The 23,016-nt window shown below is 50.3% G+C and overlaps 1 protein-coding gene across 1 annotated transcript; it reads left to right on the top strand.

Moving 5' to 3' along the window:
• The first annotated feature begins 68 nt into the window (after positions 1–68).
• On the top strand, positions 69–21,660 carry SLC39A1 (solute carrier family 39 member 1). Its single transcript, XM_075261220.1, has 4 exons — positions 69–115; positions 19,368–19,561; positions 19,635–19,765; positions 19,851–21,660. The coding sequence occupies exons 2-4, from the start codon at positions 19,387–19,389 to the stop codon at positions 20,484–20,486; spliced, it is 942 nt and encodes a 313-aa protein (XP_075117321.1). The 5' UTR covers positions 69–115; positions 19,368–19,386; the 3' UTR covers positions 20,487–21,660.
• The last annotated feature ends 1,356 nt before the right edge of the window (positions 21,661–23,016 follow it).

Genomic DNA, 23,016 nt, shown 5'->3' with positions numbered 1-23,016 from the left:
GAAGAGGAGGAGGAGGAGGAGGAGGCACTTCCGGGTGCAGCAAGATGGCCGCGGAGTATGCGCAGTGCGCACAACACAGCAGGCGGACGGAACACTAGGAACCTGCACCGGAGGGGTGAGAAGTGCGAAATACCGTGCCGCGTGCCTCATTACTATACCTCATACCTCACTGCTGTACCCGGCTACTGTACCCCACTGCTGTGCCTCATACCTATACCTCATACCTCATAGCTGTACCTCACTACTATACCTCATACCCCACTGCTGTGCCTCATACCCCACTGCTGTGCCTCATACCTCATAGCTGTACCTCATACCTCATAGCTGTACCTCATACCTCACTGCTGTGCCTCATACCTCACTGCTGTACCTCATAGCTGTACCTCATACCTCACTGCTGTGCCTCATAGCTGTGCCTCATACCTCACTGCTGTGCCTCATAGCTGTACCTCATACCTCACTGCTGTGCCTCATAGCTGTACCTCATACCCCACTGCTGTGCCTCATACCTCATAGCTGTACCTCATACCTCATAGCTATACCTCATAGCTGTACCTCATACCCCACTGCTGTGCCTCATACCTCATAGCTGTACCTCATACCTCATAGCTGTACCTCATACCCCACTGCTGTACCCGGCTACTGTACCCCACTGCTGTGCCTCATAGCTATACCTCACTACTATACCTCATAGCTGTACCTCATACCTCACTGCTGTGCCTCATAGCTGTACCTCATACCCCACTGCTGTACCTCATACCTCATAGCTGTACCTCATACCCCACTGCTGTGCCTCATACCTCATAGCTGTACCTCATACCTCATAGCTGTACCTCATACCCCACTGCTGTACCCGGCTACTGTACCCCACTGCTGTGCCTCATAGCTATACCTCACTACTATACCTCATAGCTGTACCTCATACCTCACTGCTGTGCCTCATACCTCACTGCTGTGCCTCATACCTCATAGCTGTACCTCATACCTCATAGCTATACCTCATAGCTGTACCTCATACCTCATAGCTGTACCTCATACCCCACTGCTGTGCCTCATACCTCATAGCTGTACCTCATACCTCATAGCTGTACCTCATACCCCACTGCTGTACCCGGCTACTGTACCCCACTGCTGTGCCTCATAGCTATACCTCACTACTATACCTCATAGCTGTACCTCATACCTCACTGCTGTGCCTCATAGCTGTGCCTCATACCTCACTGCTGTGCCTCATACCTCATAGCTGTACCTCATACCCCACTGCTGTGCCTCATACCTCATAGCTGTACCTCATACCTCACTGCTGTGCCTCATAGCTGTACCTCATACCTCACTGCTGTGCCTCATAGCTGTACCTCATACCTCACTGCTGTGCCTCATTGCTGTACCTCATACCTCACTGCTGTGCCTCATTGCTGTACCTCATACCTCACTGCTGTGCCTCATAGCTGTACCTCATACCTCACTGCTGTGCCTCATACCTCACTGCTGTGCCTCATAGCTGTACCTCATAGCTGTACCTCATACCTCACAGCTGTACCTCATAGCTGTACCTCATACCTCACTGCTGTGCCTCATAGCTGTACCTCATACCTCACTGCTGTACCTCATAGCTGTACCTCATACCTCACTGCTGTGCCTCATACCTCACTGCTGTGCCTCATAGCTGTACCTCATACCTCACTGCTGTACCTCATACCTCATTGCTGTGCCTCATAGCTATACCTCATACCCCACTGCTGTGCCTCATAGCTATACCTCACTACTATACCTCATACCCCACTGCTGTGCCTCATTACTATACCTCATACCTCACTGCTGTGCCTCATAGCTGTACCTCATACCCCACTGCTGTGCCTCATAGCTATACCTCACTACTATACCTCATACCCCACTGCTGTGCCTCATTACTATACCTCATACCTCACTGCTGTGCCTCATAGCTGTACCTCATACCCCACTGCTGTGCCTCATAGCTATACCTCACTACTATACCTCATACCCCACTGCTGTGCCTCATTACTATACCTCATACCTCACTGCTGTGCCTCATAGCTATACCTCATACCCCACTGCTGTGCCTCATACCTCATAGCTGTACCTCATACCTCATAGCTATACCTCATAGCTGTACCTCATACCTCACTGCTGTGCCTCATAGCTGTACCTCATACCTCACTGCTGTTCCTCATAGCTGTACCTCATACCTCACTGCTGTGCCTCATAGCTGTACCTCATACCTCACTGCTGTGCCTCATAGCTGTACCTCATACCTCACTGCTGTGCCTCATAGCTGTACCTCATACCTCACTGCTGTGCCTCATTGCTGTACCTCATACCTCACTGCTGTGCCTCACTGCTGTGCCTCATACCTCACTGCTGTGCCTCATACCTCACTGCTGTGCCTCATACCTCACTGCTGTGCCTCATACCTCACTGCTGTGCCTCATAGCTGTACCTCATAGCTGTACCTCATACCTCATAGCTGTACCTCATACCTCACTGCTGTGCCTCATAGCTGTACCTCATACCTCACTGCTGTGCCTCATAGCTGTACCTCATACCTCACTGCTGTGCCTCATAGCTGTACCTCATACCTCACTGTTGTGCCTCATAGCTGTACCTCATACCTCACTGCTGTGCCTCATAGCTGTACCTCATACCTCACTGCTGTGCCTCATAGCTGTACCTCATACCTCACTGCTGTACCTCATAGCTGTACCTCATACCTCACTGCTGTGCCTCATACCTCACTGCTGTGCCTCATAGCTGTACCTCATACCTCACTGCTGTACCTCATACCTCATTGCTGTGCCTCATAGCTATACCTCACTGCTGTGCCTCATACTCCACTGCTGTACCTCATACCTCACTGCTGTGCCTCATAGCTATATCTCATACCCCACTGCTGTGCCTCATAGCTATATCTCATACCCCACTGCTGTGCCTCATAGCTGTACCTCATACCTCACTGCTGTGCCTCATAGCTATACCTCACTGCTGTGCCTCATACCTCACTGCTGCACTTCATAGCTATATCTCACTACTAGCCTCTGCCTGTGACTTCGTCTGCTTGTTGTTGGCGTTGATGATCCGCCTATATTCAGCAAATTGCTGCTGCCGATGGTTCACCTGTTCCGGTGTTTCGGCAGCACTTAAGCTGTCCTGCTGCTGAACTCATTCCTCGCGCTGTGCCTGTGATTGTTCCGGCATCTCAGCAGCTCGCTGGGACACCATATAATGAGCATGTTGTTGGATACACATAGAGAGATAACAGCCCTGGGACCTGAGATAAGCGGCTGCAGGAGCAGTGTAATATAGTATGTGACCATAAATCCAGAACAGTAGTGAAGCCATGTCATTTACCCGGATACAAAGTATCCAGAACAGTAGTGAAGCCATGTCATTTACTGGGATACAAAGTAGCCGATGTGTTACTCCAGGTTACAGAGTATCTATGGGACAAATCTCATCCAAATCTGCTCAGTGGTTTCTGTGTGATCGAGGAACAAACATCCAAACTGTCACATGTAGAATATTAGTAGGACTATACCTCTCTGCTGTACCTCAGTACTATATCTCATAGGGAGCGCTATACCCTTCCCGTGCTGGACACTTGCCAAGACCCATTGCTCATTGTCACCTATAGCTGCTATATTGCCCCTACCCCCCACACATGGCGCTCTACTCCCTCCTACATCCACGAGAGGGCTGATGCTGTATATCATCGTTCCGTTCTGATGTTCCGCTCCTGACTAGGCTCAGATGAGTGCACCTAATCTGTGCCGCATTTTTAGTACTCCCATTGAAATAAATTAGAGGCGTTTTTCAGGCAGAACTTGAGGTGGATTCCGCATCAAAATCTGCCTGAAAAAAAACTGTGTAATCTGACTCGCCTGTATCTGGTACCCTCAGTATAACATGTCTCCTGTCCTGTAGTGTCCTCGCCTGTATCTGGTACCCTCGGTATAACGTGTCCTCGCCTGTATCTGGTACTCTCAGTATAACATGTCTCCTGTAGTGTCCTCACCTGTATCTGGTACCCTCGGTATAACATGTCTCCTGTCCTGTAGTGTCCTCGCCTGTATCTGGTACCCTCAGTAAAACATGTCTCCTGTCCTGTAGTGTCCTCGCCTGTATCTGGTACCCTCGGTATATCATGTCTCCTGTCCTGTAGTGTCCTCGCCTGTATCTGGTACCCTCGGTATATCATGTCTCCTGTCCTGTAGTGTCCTCGCCTGTATCTGATACCCTCGGTATAACATGTCTCATGTCCTGTAGTGTCTTCGCCTGTATCTGATACCCTCGGTATAACATGTCTCCTGTCCTGTAGTGTCCTCGCCTGTATCTGATACCCTCGGTATAACATGTCTCCTGTCCTGTAGTGTCCTCGCCTGTATCTGGTACCCTTAGTATAACATGTCTCCTGTCCTGTAGTGTCCTCGCCTGTATCTGGTACCTTCAGTATAACATGTCTCCTGTAGTGTCCTCGCCTGTATCTGGTACCTTCAGTATAACATGTCTCCTGTAGTGTCCTCGCCTGTATCTGATACCCTCGGTATAACATGTCTCCTGCCCTGTAGTGTCCTCGCCTGTATCTGGTACCCTCAGTATAACATGTCTCCTGTAGTGTCCTCGCCTGTATCTGGTACCCTCGGTATAACATGTCTCCTATCCTGTAGTGTCCTCGCCTGTATCTGGTACCCTCAGTATAACATGTCTCCTGTAGTGTCCTCGCCTGTATCTGGTACCCTCAGTATAACATGTCTCCTGTAGTGTCCTCGCCTGTATCTGGTACCCTCAGTATAACATGTCTCCTGTAGTGTCCTCGCCTGTATCTGGTACCCTCAGCATAACATGTCTCCTGTAGTGTCCTCGCCTGTATCTGGTACCCTCAGTATAACATGTCTCCTGTAGTGTCCTCGCCTGTATCTGGTACCCTCAGTATAACATGTCTCCTGTAGTGTCCTCGCCTGTATCTGGTACCCTCGGTATAACATGTCTCCTATCCTGTAGTGTCCTCGCCTGTATCTGGTACCCTCAGTATAACATGTCTCCTGTAGTGTCCTCGCCTGTATCTGGTACCCTCAGTATAACATGTGTCCTCGCCTGTATCTGGTACCCTCAGTATAACATGTCTCCTGTAGTGTCCTCGCCTGTATCTGGTACCCTCGGTATAACATGTCTCCTGTCCTGTAGTGTCCTCGCCTGTATCTGGTACCCTCAGTATAACATGTCTCCTGTAGTGTCCTCGCCTGTATCTGGTACCCTCGGTATAACATGTCTCCTGTAGTGTCCTCGCCTGTATCTGGTACCCTCGGTATAACATGTCTCCTATCCTGTAGTGTCCTCGCCTGTATCTGGTACCCTCATTATAACATGTCTCCTATCCTGTAGTGTCCTCGCCTGTATCTGGTACCCTCGGTATAACATGTCTCCTGTAGTGTCCTCGCCTGTATCTGGTACCCTCGGTATAACATGTCTCCTATCCTGTAGTGTCCTCGCCTGTATCTGGTACCCTCAGTATAACATGTCTCCTGTAGTGTCCTCGCCTGTATCTGGTACCTTCAGTATAACATGTCTCCTGTAGTGTCCTCGCCTGTATCTGGTACCCTTGGTATAACATGTCTCCTGTCCTGTAGTGTCCTCGCCTGTATCTGGTACCCTCAGTATAACATGTCTCCTGTAGTGTCCTCGCCTGTATCTGGTACCCTCAGTATAACATGTCTCCTGTAGTGTCCTCGCCTGTATCTGGTACCCTCAGTATAACACGTCTCCTGTCCTGTAGTGTCCTCGCCTGTATCTGGTACCCTCAGTATAACATGTCTCCTGTAGTGTCCTCGCCTGTATCTGGTACCCTCGGTATAACATGTCTCCTGTCCTGTAGTTTCCTCGCCTGTATCTGGTACCCTCAGTATAACATGTCTCCTGTAGTGTCCTCGCCTGTATCTGGTACCCTCAGTATAACACGTCTCCTGTCCTGTAGTGTCCTCGCCTGTATCTGATACCCTCGGTATAACATGTCTCCTGTAGTGTCCTCGCCTGTATCTGGTACCCTCGGTATAACATGTCTCCTGTAGTGTCCTCGCCTGTATCTGGTACCCTCGGTATAACATGTCTCCTGTAGTGTCCTCGCCTGTATCTGGTACCCTCGGTATAACATGTCTCCTGTAGTGTCCTCGCCTGTATCTGGTACCCTCGGTATAACATGTCTCCTGTAGTGTCCTCGCCTGTATCTGGTACCCTCAGTATAACACGTCTCCTGTCCTGTAGTGTCCTCGCCTGTATCTGGTACCCTCAGTATAACATGTCTCCTGTAGTGTCCTCGCCTGTATCTGGTACCCTCGGTATAACATGTCTCCTGTCCTGTAGTTTCCTCGCCTGTATCTGGTACCCTCAGTATATCATGTCTCCTGTCCTGTAGTGTCCTCGCCTGTATCTGATACCCTCGGTATAACATGTCTCATGTCCTGTAGTGTCTTCGCCTGTATCTGATACCCTCGGTATAACATGTCTCCTGTCCTGTAGTGTCCTCGCCTGTATCTGATACCCTCGGTATAACATGTCTCCTGTCCTGTAGTGTCCTCGCCTGTATCTGGTACCCTTAGTATAACATGTCTCCTGTCCTGTAGTGTCCTCGCCTGTATCTGATACCCTCGGTATAACATGTCTCCTGTAGTGTCCTCGCCTGTATCTGGTACCTTCAGTATAACATGTCTCCTGTAGTGTCCTCGCCTGTATCTGGTACCCTCAGTATAATATGTCTCCTATCCTGTAGTGTCCTCGCCTGTATCTGGTACCCTCAGTATAACATGTCTCCTGTAGTGTCCTCGCCTGTATCTGGTACCCTCGGTATAACATGTCTCCTATCCTGTAGTGTCCTCGCCTGTATCTGGTACCCTCAGTATAACATGTCTCCTGTAGTGTCCTCGCCTGTATCTGGTACCCTCAGTATAACATGTCTCCTGTAGTGTCCTCGCCTGTATCTGGTACCCTCAGTATAACATGTCTCCTGTAGTGTCCTCGCCTGTATCTGGTACCCTCAGCATAACATGTCTCCTGTAGTGTCCTCGCCTGTATCTGGTACCCTCAGTATAACATGTCTCCTGTAGTGTCCTCGCCTGTATCTGGTACCCTCGGTATAACATGTCTCCTATCCTGTAGTGTCCTCGCCTGTATCTGGTACCCTCAGTATAACATGTCTCCTGTAGTGTCCTCGCCTGTATCTGGTACCCTCAGTATAACATGTCTCCTGTAGTGTCCTCGCCTGTATCTGGTACCCTCAGTATAACATGTCTCCTGTAGTGTCCTCGCCTGTATCTGGTACCCTCAGCATAACATGTCTCCTGTAGTGTCCTCGCCTGTATCTGGTACCCTCAGTATAACATGTCTCCTGTAGTGTCCTCGCCTGTATCTGGTACCCTCGGTATAACATGTCTCCTATCCTGTAGTGTCCTCGCCTGTATCTGGTACCCTCAGTATAACATGTCTCATGTCCTGTAGTGTCTTCGCCTGTATCTGATACCCTCGGTATAACATGTCTCCTGTCCTGTAGTGTCCTCGCCTGTATCTGATACCCTCGGTATAACATGTCTCCTGTCCTGTAGTGTCCTCGCCTGTATCTGGTACCCTTAGTATAACATGTCTCCTGTCCTGTAGTGTCCTCGCCTGTATCTGATACCCTCGGTATAACATGTCTCCTGTAGTGTCCTCGCCTGTATCTGGTACCTTCAGTATAACATGTCTCCTGTAGTGTCCTCGCCTGTATCTGGTACCCTCAGTATAATATGTCTCCTATCCTGTAGTGTCCTCGCCTGTATCTGGTACCCTCAGTATAACATGTCTCCTGTAGTGTCCTCGCCTGTATCTGGTACCCTCGGTATAACATGTCTCCTATCCTGTAGTGTCCTCGCCTGTATCTGGTACCCTCAGTATAACATGTCTCCTGTAGTGTCCTCGCCTGTATCTGGTACCCTCAGTATAACATGTCTCCTGTAGTGTCCTCGCCTGTATCTGGTACCCTCAGTATAACATGTCTCCTGTAGTGTCCTCGCCTGTATCTGGTACCCTCAGCATAACATGTCTCCTGTAGTGTCCTCGCCTGTATCTGGTACCCTCAGTATAACATGTCTCCTGTAGTGTCCTCGCCTGTATCTGGTACCCTCGGTATAACATGTCTCCTATCCTGTAGTGTCCTCGCCTGTATCTGGTACCCTCAGTATAACATGTCTCCTGTAGTGTCCTCGCCTGTATCTGGTACCCTCGGTATAACATGTCTCCTATCCTGTAGTGTCCTCGCCTGTATCTGGTACCCTCAGTATAACATGTCTCCTGTAGTGTCCTCGCCTGTATCTGGTACCCTCAGTATAACATGTCTCCTGTAGTGTCCTCGCCTGTATCTGGTACCCTCGGTATAACATGTCTCCTGTCCTGTAGTGTCCTCGCCTGTATCTGGTACCCTCAGTATAACATGTCTCCTGTAGTGTCCTCGCCTGTATCTGGTACCCTCGGTATAACATGTCTCCTGTAGTGTCCTCGCCTGTATCTGGTACCCTCATTATAACATGTCTCCTATCCTGTAGTGTCCTCGCCTGTATCTGGTACCCTCGGTATAACATGTCTCCTGTAGTGTCCTCGCCTGTATCTGGTACCCTCAGTATAACATGTCTCCTGTAGTGTCCTCGCCTGTATCTGGTACCCTCGGTATAACATGTCTCCTATCCTGTAGTGTCCTCGCCTGTATCTGGTACCCTCAGTATAACATGTCTCCTGTAGTGTCCTCGCCTGTATCTGGTACCTTCAGTATAACATGTCTCCTGTAGTGTCCTCGCCTGTATCTGGTACCCTTGGTATAACATGTCTCCTGTCCTGTAGTGTCCTCGCCTGTATCTGGTACCCTCAGTATAACACGTCTCCTGTAGTGTCCTCGCCTGTATCTGGTACCCTTGGTATAACATGTCTCCTGTCCTGTAGTGTCCTCGCCTGTATCTGGTACCCTCAGTATAACATGTCTCCTGTAGTGTCCTCGCCTGTATCTGGTACCCTCAGTATAACATGTCTCCTGTAGTGTCCTCGCCTGTATCTGGTACCCTCAGTATAACACGTCTCCTGTCCTGTAGTGTCCTCGCCTGTATCTGGTACCCTCAGTATAACATGTCTCCTGTAGTGTCCTCGCCTGTATCTGGTACCCTCGGTATAACATGTCTCCTGTCCTGTAGTTTCCTCGCCTGTATCTGGTACCCTCAGTATAACATGTCTCCTGTAGTGTCCTCGCCTGTATCTGGTACCCTCAGTATAACACGTCTCCTGTCCTGTAGTGTCCTCGCCTGTATCTGATACCCTCGGTATAACATGTCTCCTGTAGTGTCCTCGCCTGTATCTGGTACCCTCGGTATAACATGTCTCCTGTAGTGTCCTCGCCTGTATCTGGTACCCTCGGTATAACATGTCTCCTGTAGTGTCCTCGCCTGTATCTGGTACCCTCGGTATAACATGTCTCCTGTAGTGTCCTCGCCTGTATCTGGTACCCTCGGTATAACATGTCTCCTGTAGTGTCCTCGCCTGTATCTGGTACCCTCGGTATAACATGTCTCCTGTAGTGTCCTCGCCTGTATCTGGTACCCTCAGTATAACACGTCTCCTGTCCTGTAGTGTCCTCGCCTGTATCTGGTACCCTCAGTGTAACATGTCTCCTGTCCTATAGTGTCCTCGCCTGTATCTGGTACCCTTAGTATAACATATCTCCTGTCCTGTAGTGTCCTCGCCTGTATCTGATACCCTCGGTATAACATGTCTCCTGTAGTGTCCTCGCCTGTATCTGGTACCTTCAGTATAACATGTCTCCTGTAGTGTCCTCGCCTGTATCTGGTACCCTCAGTATAATATGTCTCCTGTAGTGTCCTCGCCTGTATCTGGTACCCTCGGTATAACATGTCTCCTGTCCTGTAGTTTCCTCGCCTGTATCTGGTACCCTCAGTATATCATGTCTCCTGTCCTGTAGTGTCCTCGCCTGTATCTGATACCCTCGGTATAACATGTCTCATGTCCTGTAGTGTCTTCGCCTGTATCTGATACCCTCGGTATAACATGTCTCCTGTCCTGTAGTGTCCTCGCCTGTATCTGATACCCTCGGTATAACATGTCTCCTGTCCTGTAGTGTCCTCGCCTGTATCTGGTACCCTTAGTATAACATGTCTCCTGTCCTGTAGTGTCCTCGCCTGTATCTGATACCCTCGGTATAACATGTCTCCTGTAGTGTCCTCGCCTGTATCTGGTACCTTCAGTATAACATGTCTCCTGTAGTGTCCTCGCCTGTATCTGGTACCCTCAGTATAATATGTCTCCTGTAGTGTCCTCGCCTGTATCTGATACCCTCGGTATAACATGTCTCCTGCCCTGTAGTGTCCTCGCCTGTATCTGGTACCCTCAGTATAACATGTCTCCTGTAGTGTCCTCGCCTGTATCTGGTACCCTCAGCATAACATGTCTCCTGTAGTGTCCTCGCCTGTATCTGGTACCCTCAGTATAACATGTCTCCTGTAGTGTCCTCGCCTGTATCTGGTACCCTCGGTATAACATGTCTCCTATCCTGTAGTGTCCTCGCCTGTATCTGGTACCCTCAGTATAACATGTCTCCTGTAGTGTCCTCGCCTGTATCTGGTACCCTCGGTATAACATGTCTCCTATCCTGTAGTGTCCTCGCCTGTATCTGGTACCCTCAGTATAACATGTCTCCTGTAGTGTCCTCGCCTGTATCTGGTACCCTCAGTATAACATGTCTCCTGTAGTGTCCTCGCCTGTATCTGGTACCCTCGGTATAACATGTCTCCTGTCCTGTAGTGTCCTCGCCTGTATCTGGTACCCTCAGTATAACATGTCTCCTGTAGTGTCCTCGCCTGTATCTGGTACCCTCGGTATAACATGTCTCCTGTAGTGTCCTCGCCTGTATCTGGTACCCTCGGTATAACATGTCTCCTGTAGTGTCCTCGCCTGTATCTGGTACCCTCGGTATAACATGTCTCCTATCCTGTAGTGTCCTCGCCTGTATCTGGTACCCTCATTATAACATGTCTCCTATCCTGTAGTGTCCTCGCCTGTATCTGGTACCCTCGGTATAACATGTCTCCTGTAGTGTCCTCGCCTGTATCTGGTACCCTCGGTATAACATGTCTCCTGTAGTGTCCTCGCCTGTATCTGGTACCCTCGGTATAACATGTCTCCTGTCCTGTAGTGTCCTCGCCTGTATCTGGTACCCTCAGTATAACATGTCTCCTGTAGTGTCCTCGCCTGTATCTGGTACCCTCGGTATAACATGTCTCCTGTAGTGTCCTCGCCTGTATCTGATACCCTCGGTATATCATGTCTCCTGTAGTGTCCTCGCCTGTATCTGGTACCCTCGGTATAACATGTCTCCTGTAGTGTCCTCGCCTGTATCTGGTACCCTCGGTATAACATGTCTCGGGCCTGTAGTGTCCTCGCCTGTATCTGATACCCTCAGTATAACATGTCTCCTATCCTGTAGTGTCCTCCCCTGTATCTGGTACGCTCAGTATAACATGTCTCCTGTAGTATCCTCGCCTGTATCTGGTACCCTCAGTATAACATGTCTCCTGCCCTGTAGTGTCCTCACCTGTATCTGGTACCCTCGGCATAACATGTCTCGGGCCTGTAGTGTCCTCGCCTGTATCTGGTACCCTCAGTAAAACATGTCTCCTGTAGTGTCCTCGCCTGTATCTGGTACCCTCGGTATAACATGTCTCCTGTAGTGTCCTCGCCTGTATCTGGTACCCTCGGTATAACATGTCTCCTGTCCTGTAGTGTCCTCGCCTGTATCTGGTACCCTCAGTATAACATGTCTCCTGTAGTGTCCTCGCCTGTATCTGATACCCTCGGTATAACATGTCTCCTGTAGTGTCCTCGCCTGTATCTGGTACCCTCAGTATAACATGTCTCCTGCCCTGTAGTGTCCTCACCTGTATCTGGTACCCTCGGCATAACATGTCTCGGGCCTGTAGTGTCCTCGCCTGTATCTGGTACCCTCAGTAAAACATGTCTCCTGTAGTGTCCTTGCCTGTATCTGGTACCCTCGGTATAACATGTCTCCTGTAGTGTCCTCGCCTGTATCTGGTACCCTCGGTATAACATGTCTCCTGTCCTGTAGTGTCCTTGCCTGTATCTGGTACCCTCAGTATAACATGTCTCCTGTAGTGTCCTCGCCTGTATCTGGTACCCTCGGTATAACATGTCTCCTGTCCTGTAGTGTCCTCGCCTGTATCTGGTACCCTCAGTATAACATGTCTCCTGTAGTGTCCTCGCCTGTATCTGGTACCCTCGGTATAACATGTCTCCTGTCCTGTAGTGTCCTCGCCTGTATCTGGTACCCTCAGTATAACATGTCTCCTGTAGTGTCCTCGCCTGTATCTGGTACCCTCGGTATAACATGTCTCCTGTAGTGTCCTCGCCTGTATCTGGTACCCTCGGTATAACATGTCTCCTGTCCTGTAGTGTCCTCGCCTGTATCTGGTACCCTCAGTATAACATGTCTCCTGTAGTGTCCTCGCCTGTATCTGATACCCTCGGTATAACATGTCTCCTGTAGTGTCCTCGCCTGTATCTGGTACCCTCAGTATAACATGTCTCCTGTAGTGTCCTCGCCTGTATCTGGTACCCTCGGTATAACATGTCTCCTGTCCTGTAGTGTCTTCGCCTGTATCTGGTACCCTCAGTATAACATGTCTCCTGTAGTGTCCTCGCCTGTATCTGGTACCCTCGGTATAACATGTCTCCTGTCCTGTAGTGTCCTCGCCTGTATCTGGTACCCTCAGTATAACATGTCTCCTGTAGTGTCCTCGCCTGTATCTGGTACCCTCGGTATAACATGTCTCCTGTAGTGTCCTCGCCTGTATCTGGTACCCTCGGTATAACATGTCTCCTGTCCTGTAGTGTCCTCGCCTGTATCTGGTACCCTCAGTATAACATGTCTCCTGTAGTGTCCTCGCCTGTATCTGATACCCTCGGTATAACATGTCTCCTGTAGTGTCCTCGCCTGTATCTGGTACCCTCAGTATAACATGTCTCCTGCCCTGTAGTGTCCTCACCTGTATCTGGTACCCTCGGCATAACATGTCTCGGGCCTGTAGTGTCCTCGCCTGTATCTGGTACCCTCAGTAAAACATGTCTCCTGTAGTGTCCTTGCCTGTATCTGGTACCCTCGGTATAACATGTCTCCTGTAGTGTCCTCGCCTGTATCTGGTACCCTCGGTATAACATGTCTCCTGTCCTGTAGTGTCCTCGCCTGTATCTGGTACCCTCAGTATAACATGTCTCCTGTAGTGTCCTCGCCTGTATCTGATACCCTCGGTATAACATGTCTCCTGTAGTGTCCTCGCCTGTATCTGGTACCCTCGGTATAACATGTCTCCTGTAGTGTCCTCGCCTTTATCTGATACCCTCGGTATAACATGTCTCCTGTAGTGTCCTCGCCTGTATCTGGTACCCTCGGTATAACATGTCTCCTGTCCTGTAGTGTCCTTGCCTGTATCTGGTACCCTCAGTATAACATGTCTCCTGTAGTGTCCTCGCCTGTATCTGGTACCCTCGGTATAACATGTCTCCTGTCCTGTAGTGTCCTCGCCTGTATCTGGTACCCTCAGTATAACATGTCTCCTGTAGTATCCTCGCCTGTATCTGGTACCCTCGGTATAACATGTCTCCTGTAGTGTCCTCGCCTGTATCTGGTACCCTCGGTATAACATGTCTCCTGTCCTGTAGTGTCCTCGCCTGTATCTGGTACCCTCAGTATAACATGTCTCCTGTAGTGTCCTCGCCTGTATCTGGTACCCTCGGTATAACATGTCTCCTGTCCTGTAGTGTCCTCGCCTGTATCTGGTACCCTCAGTATAACATGTCTCCTGTAGTGTCCTCGCCTGTATCTGGTACCCTCGGTATAACATGTCTCCTGTCCTGTAGTGTCCTTGCCTGTATCTGGTACCCTCAGTATAACATGTGTCCTCGCCTGTATCTGATACCCTCGGTATATCATGTCTCCTGTAGTGTCCTCGCCTGTATCTGGTACCCTCGGTATAACATGTCTCCTGTAGTGTCCTCGCCTGTATCTGGTACCCTCGGTATAACATGTCTCGGGCCTGTAGTGTCCTCGCCTGTATCTGATACCCTCAGTATAACATGTCTCCTATCCTGTAGTGTCCTCCCCTGTATCTGGTACGCTCAGTATAACATGTCTCCTGTAGTATCCTCGCCTGTATCTGGTACCCTCAGTATAACATGTCTCCTGCCCTGTAGTGTCCTCACCTGTATCTGGTACCCTCGGCATAACATGTCTCGGGCCTGTAGTGTCCTCGCCTGTATCTGGTACCCTCAGTAAAACATGTCTCCTGTAGTGTCCTCGCCTGTATCTGGTACCCTCGGTATAACATGTCTCCTGTAGTGTCCTCGCCTGTATCTGGTACCCTCGGTATAACATGTCTCCTGTCCTGTAGTGTCCTCGCCTTTATCTGGTACCCTCAGTATAACATGTCTCCTGTAGTGTCCTCGCCTGTATCTGATACCCTCGGTATAACATGTCTCCTGTAGTGTCCTAGCCTGTATCTGGTACCCTCAGTATAACATGTCTCCTGCCCTGTAGTGTCCTCACCTGTATCTGGTACCCTCGGCATAACATGTCTCGGGCCTGTAGTGTCCTCGCCTGTATCTGGTACCCTCAGTAAAACATGTCTCCTGTAGTGTCCTTGCCTGTATCTGGTACCCTCGGTATAACATGTCTCCTGTAGTGTCCTCGCCTGTATCTGGTACCCTCGGTATAACATGTCTCCTGTCCTGTAGTGTCCTCGCCTGTATCTGGTACCCTCAGTATAACATGTCTCCTGTCCTGTAGTGTCCTCGCCTGTATCTGGTACCCTCAGTATAACATGTCTCCTGTAGTGTCCTCGCCTGTATCTGGTACCCTCGGTATAACATGTCTCCTGTAGTGTCCTCGCCTTTATCTGATACCCTCGGTATAACATGTCTCCTGTAGTGTCCTCGCCTTTATCTGATACCCTCGGTATAACATGTCTCCTGTAGTGTCCTCGCCTGTATCTGGTACCCTCGGTATAACATGTCTCCTGTCCTGTAGTGTCCTTGCCTGTATCTGGTACCCTCAGTATAACATGTCTCCTGTAGTGTCCTCGCCTGTATCTGGTACCCTCGGTATAACATGTCTCCTGTCCTGTAGTGTCCTCGCCTGTATCTGGTACCCTCAGTATAACATGTCTCCTGTAGTATCCTCGACTGTATCTGGTACCCTCGGTATAACATGTCTCCTGTAGTGTCCTCGCCTGTATCTGGTACCCTCGGTATAACATGTCTCCTGTCCTGTAGTGTCCTCGCCTGTATCTGGTACCCTCAGTATAACATGTCTCCTGTAGTGTCCTCGCCTGTATCTGGTACCCTCGGTATAACATGTCTCCTGTCCTGTAGTGTCCTCGCCTGTATCTGGTACCCTCAGTATAACATGTCTCCTGTAGTGTCCTCGCCTGTATCTGATACCCTCGGTATAACATGTCTCCTGTAGTGTCCTCGCCTGTATCTGGTACCCTCAGTATATTATGTCTCCTGCCCTGTAGTGTCCTCACCTGTATCTGGTACCCTCGGCATAACATGTCTCGGGCCTGTAGTGTCCTCGCCTGTATCTGGTACCCTCAGTAAAACATGTCTCCTGTAGTGTCCTTGCCTGTATCTGGTACCCTCGGTATAACATGTCTCCTGTAGTGTCCTCGCCTGTATCTGGTACCCTCGGTATAACATGTCTCCTGTCCTGTAGTGTCCTCGCCTGTATCTGGTACCCTCAGTATAACATGTCTCCTGTAGTGTCCTCGCCTGTATCTGATACCCTCGGTATAACATGTCTCCTGTAGTGTCCTCGCCTGTATCTGGTACCCTCGGTATAACATGTCTCCTGTAGTGTCCTCGCCTTTATCTGATACCCTCGGTATAACATGTCTCCTGTAGTGTCCTCGCCTGTATCTGGTACCCTCGGTATAACATGTCTCCTGTCCTGTAGTGTCCTTGCCTGTATCTGGTACCCTCAGTATAACATGTCTCCTGTAGTGTCCTCGCCTGTATCTGGTACCCTCGGTATAACATGTCTCCTGTCCTGTAGTGTCCTCGCCTGTATCTGGTACCCTCAGTATAACATGTCTCCTGTAGTATCCTCGCCTGTATCTGGTACCCTCGGTATAACATGTCTCCTGTAGTGTCCTCGCCTGTATCTGGTACCCTCGGTATAACATGTCTCCTGTCCTGTAGTGTCCTCGCCTGTATCTGGTACCCTCAGTATAACATGTCTCCTGTAGTGTCCTCGCCTGTATCTGGTACCCTCGGTATAACATGTCTCCTGTCCTGTAGTGTCCTCGCCTGTATCTGGTACCCTCAGTATAACATGTCTCCTGTAGTGTCCTCGCCTGTATCTGGTACCCTCGGTATAACATGTCTCCTGTAGTGTCCTCGCCTGTATCTGGTACCCTCGGTATAACATGTCTCCTGTCCTGTAGTGTCCTTGCCTGTATCTGGTACCCTCAGTATAACATGTGTCCTCGCCTGTATCTGATACCCTCGGTATATCATGTCTCCTGTAGTGTCCTCGCCTGTATCTGGTACCCTCGGTATAACATGTCTCCTGTAGTGTCCTCGCCTGTATCTGGTACCCTCGGTATAACATGTCTCGGGCCTGTAGTGTCCTCGCCTGTATCTGATACCCTCAGTATAACATGTCTCCTATCCTGTAGTGTCCTCCCCTGTATCTGGTACGCTCAGTATAACATGTCTCCTGTAGTATCCTCGCCTGTATCTGGTACCCTCAGTATAACATGTCTCCTGCCCTGTAGTGTCCTCACCTGTATCTGGTACCCTCGGCATAACATGTCTCGGGCCTGTAGTGTCCTCGCCTGTATCTGGTACCCTCAGTAAAACATGTCTCCTGTAGTGTCCTCGCCTGTATCTGGTACCCTCGGTATAACATGTCTCCTGTAGTGTCCTCGCCTGTATCTGGTACCCTCGGTATAACATGTCTCCTGTCCTGTAGTGTCCTCGCCTGTATCTGGTACCCTCAGTATAACATGTCTCCTGTAGTGTCCTCGCCTGTATCTGATACCCTCGGTATAACATGTCTCCTGTAGTGTCCTAGCCTGTATCTGGTACCCTCAGTATAACATGTCTCCTGCCCTGTAGTGTCCTCACCTGTATCTGGTACCCTCGGCATAACATGTCTCGGGCCTGTAGTGTCCTCGCCTGTATCTGGTACCCTCAGTAAAACATGTCTCCTGTAGTGTCCTTGCCTGTATCTGGTACCCTCGGTATAACATGTCTCCTGTAGTGTCCTCGCCTGTATCTGGTACCCTCGGTATAACATGTCTCCTGTCCTGTAGTGTCCTCGCCTGTATCTGGTACCCTCAGTATAACATGTCTCCTGTAGTGTCCTCGCCTGTATCTGATACCCTCGGTATAACATGTCTCCTGTAGTGTCCTCGCCTGTATCTGGTACCCTCGGTATAACATGTCTCCTGTAGTGTCCTCGCCTTTATCTGATACCCTCGGTATAACATGTCTCCTGTAGTGTCCTCGCCTGTATCTGGTACCCTCGGTATAACATGTCTCCTGTCCTGTAGTGTCCTTGCCTGTATCTGGTACCCTCAGTATAACATGTCTCCTGTAGTGTCCTCGCCTGTATCTGGTACCCTCGGTATAACATGTCTCCTGTCCTGTAGTGTCCTCGCCTGTATCTGGTACCCTCAGTATAACATGTCTCCTGTAGTATCCTCGCCTGTATCTGGTACCATCGGTATAACATGTCTCCTGTAGTGTCCTCGCCTGTATCTGGTACCCTCGGTATAACATGTCTCCTGTCCTGTAGTGTCCTCGCCTGTATCTGGTACCCTCAGTATAACATGTCTCCTGTAGTGTCCTCGCCTGTATCTGGTACCCTCGGTATAACATGTCTCCTGTCCTGTAGTGTCCTCGCCTGTATCTGGTACCCTCAGTATAACATGTCTCCTGTAGTGTCCTCGCCTGTATCTGATACCCTCGGTATAACATGTCTCCTGTAGTGTCCTCGCCTGTATCTGGTACCCTCAGTATAACATGTCTCCTGTAGTGTCCTCGCCTGTATCTGGTACCCTCGGTATAACATGTCTCCTGTCCTGTAGTGTCCTCGCCTGTATCTGGTACCCTCAGTATAACATGTCTCCTGTAGTGTCCTCGCCTGTATCTGGTACCCTCGGTATAACATGTCTCCTGTCCTGTAGTGTCCTCGCCTGTATCTGGTACCCTCAGTATAACATGTCTCCTGTAGTGTCCTCGCCTGTATCTGGTACCCTCGGTATAACATGTCTCCTGTAGTGTCCTCGCCTGTATCTGGTACCCTCAGTATAACATGTCTCCTGCCCTGTAGTGTCCTCACCTGTATCTGGTACCCTCGGCATAACATGTCTCGGGCCTGTAGTGTCCTCGCCTGTATCTGGTACCCTCAGTAAAACATGTCTCCTGTAGTGTCCTTGCCTGTATCTGGTACCCTCGGTATAACATGTCTCCTGTAGTGTCCTCGCCTGTATCTGGTACCCTCGGTATAACATGTCTCCTGTCCTGTAGTGTCCTCGCCTGTATCTGGTACCCTCAGTATAACATGTCTCCTGTAGTGTCCTCGCCTGTATCTGATACCCTCGGTATAACATGTCTCCTGTAGTGTCCTCGCCTGTATCTGGTACCCTCGGTATAACATGTCTCCTGTAGTGTCCTCGCCTTTATCTGATACCCTCGGTATAACATGTCTCCTGTAGTGTCCTCGCCTGTATCTGGTACCCTCGGTATAACATGTCTCCTGTCCTGTAGTGTCCTTGCCTGTATCTGGTACCCTCAGTATAACATGTCTCCTGTAGTGTCCTCGCCTGTATCTGGTACCCTCGGTATAACATGTCTCCTGTCCTGTAGTGTCCTCGCCTGTATCTGGTACCCTCAGTATAACATGTCTCCTGTAGTGTCCTCGCCTGTATCTGGTACCCTCGGTATAACATGTCTCCTGTCCTGTAGTGTCCTCGCCTGTATCTGGTACCCTCGGTATAACATGTCTCCTGTAGTGTCCTCGCCTGTATCTGGTACCCTCGGTATAACATGTCTCCTGTCCTGTAGTGTCCTCGCCTGTATCTGGTACCCTCAGTATAACATGTCTCCTGTAGTGTCCTCGCCTGTATCTGGTACCCTCGGTATAACATGTCTCCTGTCCTGTAGTGTCCTTGCCTGTATCTGGTACCCTCAGTATAACATGTGTCCTCGCCTGTATCTGGTACCCTCGGTATAACATGTCTCCTGTCCTGTAGTGGCCCCTGGTGTTCTGCCATGGAGGTGAACCCTGCCAGTGCGGTTTGGAGCCCGGGCCTGGATGAGTCCTCACTCTCGGTGGCCGGCTTAGAGGTGAAGCTTGGATCTCTCGTGACTTTGCTTCTTCTGACCCTCATCAGCGGTCTGACCCCGCTCTTCCTCTTCAGACGTCAGGCTGCCTCTGACATCTTTGGTAAGTCCGGATAGTCGCCACTTATTCAGGAGAAGGGGCAGAGCTCTGACCACCTTAATTTTTTTGATTGCAGGCGGTCGGCGCAGAGTGCTGAGTCTGATCAGCTGTTTCTCCGGTGGCGTTTTCTTGGCCACCTGCCTTCTGGATCTGCTGCCTGACTACCTGTCCGGGATCAATGACGCCCTCATCAGGCTAAACATAACCGTGAGTATGGCGACCACCGTGCCAGGTCACATGACGGGCCGCAACGGCTGTGCCTGACTTAACTCCTTGCTGTCTGTGTCCCCAGCTCCAGTTCCCACTACAGGAGTTCGTCCTGGCCATGGGCTTCTTCCTGGTCCTGGTCTTGGAGCAGATTGTGCTGAATTACAAGGAGCCCCCGGGGTGGTCGGAGGAGACTCACTCCTTGCTGGTCGCTGACTCCAGGATCGCGCACATAGAGCAGCCGCATGTCCATGTAGACGTGAACGCCCACTCAGCGGTGCGGGCGGTGGTCCTGGTGCTGTCGCTCTCCCTACACTCGGTCCTGGAGGGTCTGGCTGTGGGGCTCCTGCAGGAGAGCGGGAAGGTCCTGGAGACGTGCCTGGCACTGCTCATCCACAAGTGCATCATCTCCTTCAGCCTGACCCTGAAGCTGGCGCAAGGCCGCCTCCGCCCCCGCGCCATCCTCTCCTGCCTGCTGCTCTTCGCTTTCATGACTCCTCTGGGCATCGGGCTGGGCATCGTATTAACGGAGAACGTCAACCCCATGCACCAGCTGGCCCGCAGCGTCCTGGAGGGCATCGCCACTGGGACCTTCCTCTACATCACCTTCCTGGAGATCCTGCCCCATGAACTGAGCGCCGGCGACCAACGCATCGTCAAGGTCATCGTCATCCTGTGCGGCTTCTCCGTCATCACCGCCATCTTATTCATCAAGATCTGATGGGTCAAAGGAAAGCCCCGCCCCTGAGGTACCTGACCCCATACTACCTGTACAGAGGGACTCCAGCCAGTGCTCATCAGTATAATACTGTCCCCGATGGTCAGGAGGAGTAGTACACCAGCAGTAACTGATATAGGACTGCCCCCTATGGTCAGGAGGAGTACTACACCAGCAGTAACTGATATAGTACCGCCCCCTATGGTCAGGAGGAGTACTACACCAGCAGTAACTGATATAGTACCGTCCCCGATGGTCAGGAGGAGTACTACACCAGCAGTAACTGATATAATACTGTGTCCGATGGTCAGGAGGAGCACTACACCAGTAGTAACTGATATAGTACTGCCTCTTATGGTCAGGAGGAGTAGTACACCAGCAGTTACTGATATAGTACTGCCCCATATGGTCAGGAGGAGTACTACACCAGCAGTAACTGGTATAGTACCGCCCCCTATGGTCAGGAGGAGTACTACACCAGCAGTAACTGATATAGTACCGCCCCCGATGGTCAGGAGGAGTACTACACCAGCAGTAACTGATATAATACTGTGTCCGATGGTCAGGAGGAGTACTACACCAGCAGTAACTGATATAGTACCGCCCCCTATGGTCAGGAGGAGTACTACACCAGCAGTAACTGATATAGTACCGCCCCATATGGTCAGGAGGAGTACTACACCAGCAGTAACTGATATAGTACTGCCTCTTATGGTCAGGAGGAGTAGTACACCAGCAGTAACTGATATAGTACCGCCCCCTATGGTCAGGAGGAGTACTACACCAGCAGTAACTGATATAGTACCGTCCCCGATGGTCAGGAGGAGTACTACACCAGCAGTAACTGATATAGTACTGCCTCTTATGGTCAGGAGGAGTAGTACACCAGCAGTTACTGATATAGTACTGCCCCATATGGTCAGGAGGAGTAGTACACCAGCAGTAACTGATATACGACTGCCCCCTATGGTCAGGAGGAGTACTACACCAGCAGTAACTGATATAGTACCGCCCCCTATGGTCAGGAGGAGTACTACACCAGCAGTAACTGATATAATACTGCCCCCTATGGTCAGGAGGAGTACTACACCAGCAGTAACTGATATAATACTGTGTCCGATGGTCAGGAGGAGTACTACACCAGCAGTAACTGATATAGTACTGCCTCTTATGGTCAGGAGGAGTAGTACACCAGCAGTTACTGATATAGTACTGCCCCACATGGTCAGGAGGAGTAGTACACCAGCAGTAACTGATATAGTACCGTCCCCGATGGTCAGGAGGAGTACTACACGAGCAGTAACTGATATAGGACTGCCCCCTATGGTCAGGAGGAGTACTACACCAGCAGTAACTGATATAATACCGCCCCCTATGGTCAGGAGGAGTACTACACCAGCAGTAACTGATATAATACTGTGTCCGATGGTCAGGAGGAGTACTACACCAGCAGTAACTGATATAGTACTGCCTCTTATGGTCAGGAGGAGTACTACACCAGCAGTAACTGATATAGGACTGCCCCCTATGGTCAGGAGGAGTACTACACCAGCAGTAACTGATATAGTACCGCCCCCTATGGTCAGGAGGAGTACTACACCAGCAGTAACTGATATAATACCGCCCCCTATGGTCAGGAGGAGTACTACACCAGCAGTAACTGATATAATACCACCCCCTATGGTCAGGAGGAGTACTACACCAGCAGTAACTGATATAGTACCGTCCCCTATGGTCAGAAGGAGTACTACACCAGCAGTAACTGATATAGTACCGTCCCCTATGGTCAGGAGGAGTAGTACACCAGCAGTTACTGATATAGTACTGCCTCTTATGGTCAGGAGGAGTAGTACACCAGCAGTTTCTGATATAGTACTGCCCCACATGGTCAGGAGGAGTAGTACACCAGCAGTAACTGATATAGTACTGCCCCATATGGTCAGGAGGAGTACTACACCAGCAGTAACTGATATAGTACTGCCCCCTATGGCCAGGAGGAGTAGTACACCAGCAGTAACTGATATAATACTGCCCCCTATGGTCAGGAGGAGTAGTACACCAGCAGTAACTGTTCTCACCTGGCTGGGGTTTCTCTGCAGTTTCTGCCCCTCTATGTTACAGAAAATGCCCCCCTAAGTATGATAAGCACAGGGGTCAGGGGGGCTCCATGTCACTTTGCACACTGTCGCCCCCCAGTGGTCAGTTTCATTTCTTACCAGCACCTGAAGATTTACTAGTGAAAAGTTTTGCACAAAAAATAGTGAGAAAAAACAATGGGGATAAGAGCGGGGCGGAGCCTGTGGTTACTATGGTGATCCCCGGGGGGGGGGGGTTATATTTTTAAGGTTTTGATCTTTTGTCTGATAAGCTCCGCCTTAATGACATTAGCCCCGCCTCCCCCTCGTTACTGCCTTGTGTCCTGTGTGACACCGATTCTTTTCGCCACAATATTAACCCCTCGGGTCCTGGTGCCATCTTACAGATTGTAGTATTTTTGTACAAGAGGTTTTATTGGGGGCCCCGATCACATGGG

This window comes from Leptodactylus fuscus (genome assembly GCF_031893055.1).
Source record: "Leptodactylus fuscus isolate aLepFus1 chromosome 7 unlocalized genomic scaffold, aLepFus1.hap2 SUPER_7_unloc_1, whole genome shotgun sequence".
Taxonomy (NCBI): domain Eukaryota; kingdom Metazoa; phylum Chordata; class Amphibia; order Anura; family Leptodactylidae; genus Leptodactylus; species Leptodactylus fuscus.
The sequence above is the reverse complement of the archived record's forward strand: the minus strand, read 5'-3'. Positions and strand labels throughout refer to the sequence as shown.

Coding starts and splice junctions, on each gene's coding strand:
- SLC39A1 (XM_075261220.1), top strand. CDS start 19,387: ATGGAGGTGAACCCTGCCAGTGCGGTTTGGAGCCCGGGCCTGGATGAG. Junction 19,562..19,634: donor GGCTGCCTCTGACATCTTTG/GTAAGTCCGGAT, acceptor TTTTGATTGCAG/GCGGTCGGCGCAGAGTGCTG. Junction 19,766..19,850: donor TCATCAGGCTAAACATAACC/GTGAGTATGGCG, acceptor CTGTGTCCCCAG/CTCCAGTTCCCACTACAGGA.